Below are 4,953 nucleotides of genomic sequence, written 5' to 3'. Positions count from 1 at the left end.
TCACTTTGTAGACCAGGCTGGCCTCGAACTCAGAAATCCGCCTGCCTCTGCCTCCCGAGTGCTGGGATTAAAGGCGTGCGCCACCACGCCCGGCTTGATTTACTTATCTTTATGTGCACTGGTGTTTGGCCTACATGTATGTCTGTGTAAAGATGCCAGATGCTCTGGAACTGGAGTTAGAGACAGTTGTGAGCTGCCGTGTGGGTGCTAGAAATTGAACCTGGGACCTTCGGGAGAGCAGCCAGTGCTCTTAACTACTAAGCCATCTCTCCAGCCTCAAAAAAAATTTTTTTTTAAATTTATTCTTAATACAGAGTCTCATAAAACCCAGACTAGCTTCAAACTTAGGATGACTTTGGACTCTTGGTGCTCCTGTCTTTGTGTCGTGAGGTTACAGATGTCTGCCACTGTGCCTTCCTGACCTTTACCTAGTTCTCAAAAGTCACTTAGCTCTCCCAGGCTTATATCACAGCTCCCAAACAATACAAATGTGAGTCACTGTTCTCCCCCCCCCCCGCCCCCCACTCCAGTCCTGGAGTCAAGATGTGAGGCCCAGAAGTTATTCCTGAAGAAGGAGCTGTATGAGATAGAGACAGCGCAGCGGGAGATAATGAGGAAGCTCACGAGACAGGACCTTCAGTGCTCGAGTCTCAGCAGTGCCCGGGAATGGAATGGCCACCGTGAGAGACAGCGCGGATCTCAGGAGAGACAGTTCAGCGAACTGATCATCAACGGTGACGACGTGCCCACTCTCAGTCAGTACCCATCCTTCAGGCTGCAGCAGATTATCAAGAATAAAGAGAAATATTGTGCAAGTAAAGAAAACAGGGAACACTGTAAGCATGGCTCTCGGTTTGCTACCCATCAGATCGTTCGCACCACTGAGAAGCCGTACGAGTGTAAGGACTGTGGCAAGACCTTTAGACACCCCTCAGGGCTCACTCACCACTACAAAATTCACACCGGAAAGAAACCCTTTGAGTGTAAGGAATGTGGGAAAACATTCATTTGCGGCTCAGACCTGACACGACATCACAGAATTCACACAGGTGAGAAACCCTATGAGTGTAAGGACTGCGGAAAAGCCTTCAGTAGTGGCTCAAATTTTACTCGCCATCAGAGAATTCACACTGGCGAGAAGCCTTATGAATGTAAAGAATGTGGGAAGGCTTTTAGTAGCGGTTCAAATTTCACTCAACACCAGAGAATTCACACCGGAGAGAAACCCTACGAATGTAAGGAATGCGGCAATGCCTTTAGTCAGAGTTCCCAACTTATTAAACATCAAAGAATCCACACCGGTGAGAAGCCCTATGAGTGTAAGGAGTGTGAGAAGGCTTTCCGGTCAGGTTCCGACCTCACCAGACACCAGAGAATCCACACTGGAGAGAAGCCGTATGAATGTAAGATTTGTGGGAAAGCCTATTCTCAGAGTTCACAGCTCATCAGTCATCACAGAATTCACGGTGGTAAGAAAGCCTACGAAGACGAGGACTGTGGGAAGAACTTTATCTATAACTCACAGCCTATTCAGCATCAGAACTTATATTGGTGATGAACCGACACATACATGATGTATGGGAAGACTCAGAACTGTCAGAGACTCTGTAGAGTCCCTCTAGACCGAAGAATGTCGAAACAGTTGACTTGTTGACTCTCGCTTGTTCATCTAAGAGAAACTCGTATTGGAGAAGCACCCTATCAATGCAGTATATTCTGCAAGCTGTTGAGTAACAGCTTGTATTTCTTTTGACTCAGATTATTCAGTCTGGCAAATAATTGAACAGAAAACAATGCTTTGATCTTAAACGTAACAATCTGTGTGGCAGTGTAATTTTATGGTTTCCGTTCTTTCCTTTTTTTTTTCATAATTGCGTCATTAACTTTTTTTTTTTTTCCTTTTTGGAGAGGGGTATCTTGGAGACAGGGTTTCTCTGTGTAGCGCTGGCTGTCCTGAAGTTCTCTGTAGACCAGGCTGGCCACAAACTCAGAGATCTGCCTCCCTCTGCCTCCTGAACACTGGGATTAAAGGTGTGCGCCATTATTGCCCGCTGTATTCTTAATGTTTTTAAGGTGGCTTGTTCTTTGAGCCTTTATGAGCATTTTCATGAACAACTTTGAGCATGGTGACTAGGAGCTACACGAGTCACTGGTTGCTTTGACAAGATGCCTTACAAAAACAACTTGAAGAGTCAATGCGGATATATGGGATGATAAGAGAACTTGGGGTGGCTCTGAGGGAGAGTCATAGCCAGGTCCTGCCGTGACTGTAGGATCTTGGTGGCTCACAAGTTAACCTCTAAAGATGGCTCAGAAAGCATCGCCTTTCTGACATTCCTGCAAAGTGTCATTTGTTATAAGATTAAGAGTTAAAGAATTTATCTGGGTGGTGGTGCACGCCTTTAATCCCAGCATTCAGGAGGCAGAGGCCAGCTTGGTCTACAGGGAGAATTCCAGAACAGCCAGGGTTACACAGAGAAACCCTGTCTTGAAAAACCGAAAGAAGAGAGTTAGAAGATTATTTTTTCCTTAGTAAGTCTAGTTGTATGGTGGCTTGTGAGGAGGATAACGTACTTGGGGAAGAGTGCCAGGAGCAGGAGGTTATACGTCATTTAAAGCCCACGTGAGCACGGCCTAATTGCTGTTCTTGACACCCCTCATGGAGATGGCTTCTGGAAAAGTAGCATCTAGCGCTAACCAGAGCAGTTTTCTTTAAGTTTTATTCCTTTTATTTTGGGTGCCGGAGTGACTTGCCTGCACATATGCATGTATGTGCACCAGCTGTGTGCCTGGTGTCCTAGAGGCCTAAAGAAAGGATTGGAGTCCCTGGAACAGTTTCCAAGTGGTTCTAAGCCACCCTGTAAGTCGTGGGAACAGAACCCTGGTCCTTTGTAAGAGTACCCGGTGCTCTTATCTGCTGAGCCGTCTCTCGAGTCCTGAGATCAGTTAATTTGCTGACTTTGACAAGATGACCTTTGGAAAGCATTTTTTTTTTTTTTAAGATTTATTTATTTATTATATGTAAGTACACTGTAGCTGTCTTCAGACACTCCAGAAGAGGGCGCCAGATCTCGTTACGGATGGTTGTGAGCCACCATGTGGTTGCTGGGATTTGAACTCTGGACCTTTGGAAGAGCAGTCGGGTGCTCTTACCCACTGAGCCATCTCACCAGCCCGGAAAGCATTTTTTTTTTTTTTTTTTGGGGGGGGGGGGGGGGGGGGGGGGGGCATTGTGTTTTGTTTTTGTTTTCTGTTTTTTGTTTTCCAAGACAGGGCTTCTCTCTGTAGCCCTAGCTGTCCTGGAACTCACCCTGCAGACCAAGCTGGCTTCGAACTCCCAGAGATCCTGCTGCCTCTGCCTCCCAAGTGCTGGGATTAAAGATGAAAGCGCATATTTTTATGTGCTGTTAGGTCCTTATCAGTGGAGTTTGGAGTCTGCCTTTTGTGGGCTTATTTAAAAGTCAATCAGGTCTCTGGAGCAGAGCCCTTTTCCTCTGCAAGGCTTTTCCTGTGGCACTGAGATTACCTTTCTGTCTATCCTGCTGTGGAGTTCAATGTGGTTCACAGTTTGAGGATACAGTTTGGCAGAACAAGAATGGCAAAAGGTACGTGGTCACGTGGAGTCTGCAGTCAGGAAGCAGAAAGATGGAATGCCAGTAGCCAGCTTGGTTACAAAAATTCTTTTCTTATGTGTATGAGTGTCTTGCCTGTATGTATGCATGCATGTGTGCACCATTGTGTATTCGTGTTTATGTGCACACTGATGGTTTTGAGCCACGATGTGGGTGTTAGGAATGTCCTCTGGAAGTATATACAGTAAATGCTAACGATTGAGCCATTTCTTCCGTCCCAGGCCCCACCCCTTTTTCTTAAATTCAGGATGTTTCTTCCTACTTCAGGTAAACTGTCTGAAAATATCCCATTCTCCCAGCCCCAGCCTCCCAGCCTCCCAGAGGACGTGCCTTGTGATTCTAAATCTCAAGTTGACAATCAGGTGGTGACACATGGGAGACACGAGTCCAGCCTGGTCTACTTAGAAAGTTCCAGGACAGCCAGGACTACTTCATAGAGAAACCTTGCCTGGAAAAAACAAAACAACAAAATGTAGCAATCCCAGGACTCTTACCTTGACAGTATGTGACTCTACGAGCCTCCTGGTAGGCCTTGTTTCTTTCAGATATTCTTTTTCATGATACATGCTAAAATATATGCCCCTGATGGACATTGTTCCTAGGCATATCTATACCATGTTTTGGACATTTTATGTGTATGAGTGTCTTTGTGAGTGAGTGTGTGTGTGTACCTCTGACTTGTAAGAGCATTGAATCACCAGGAGCTGGGGTTATACGTGGTTATGAGCCGCCACATGGGTGCTGAGAAATGAACTTGTATTTTCTGTAAAAGCAACCAGTATTCCTAACCAGTGAGCCATCTCCTAAGCCCCATCAGTATGTATGTATCTATTTATTTGATTTTTGGAGGGACAGGGTCTTTCTACATTACCCCAGTTATCCTGGAACTCATCATGTAGACCAGGCTGGCCTCATACACAAGAGAGATCCCCTGCCTCTCCTTCCCAGCGTGAGTGATGAGATTAAAGGTGTGTGCTGCCATGTCCAGCTCCACATTTGATTTTTTTGTTTGTTTGTTTGTTTGTTTGTTTGAGACAGAGTTTCTCTGTGTAGTCCTGGCTGTCCTGTAACTCACTCCATAGACCAGGCTGCCTCCAACTCAGAAATCCTCCTGCCTCTGCCTTCCAAATGCTGGGATTAAAGTGCTGGGTCATCAAAAAACAAAANCAAAAACAAAACAAAAAGTATGTGTGACTAAAAGAAAAAATGAAAAGAAAAGACAGAAAAAAATCGTTGATGTTAAATTTGAATTAAGGGTATCAGAGTTTCTTGCCTTTTTTTTTTTTTTTTTTTTTTTTTTTGGTTTTTTTCGAGACAGGGT

The 4,953-nt window shown here is 45.1% G+C and overlaps 1 protein-coding gene across 1 annotated transcript in view; it reads left to right on the top strand.

Annotated features, from left to right (window-relative positions):
* Positions 1 to 1,814, top strand: part of LOC115031526 (zinc finger protein 566-like) — a 13,429-nt gene extending 11,615 nt beyond the window's left edge. The window contains exon 4 of the mRNA XM_029479728.1: positions 531 to 1,814. Within this exon, the coding sequence (XP_029335588.1) occupies positions 531 to 1,555 (1,025 nt within the window). The 3' untranslated portion in view covers positions 1,556 to 1,814. The remainder of the gene's footprint in view (positions 1 to 530) is intronic.
* Positions 1,815 to 4,953: the final 3,139 nt, after the last annotated feature.

This window comes from Mus caroli, chromosome 7 (assembly GCF_900094665.2).
Source record: "Mus caroli chromosome 7, CAROLI_EIJ_v1.1, whole genome shotgun sequence".
NCBI classification, from domain to species: Eukaryota; Metazoa; Chordata; class Mammalia; order Rodentia; family Muridae; genus Mus; species Mus caroli.
The sequence above is the reverse complement of the archived record's forward strand: the minus strand, read 5'-3'. Positions and strand labels throughout refer to the sequence as shown.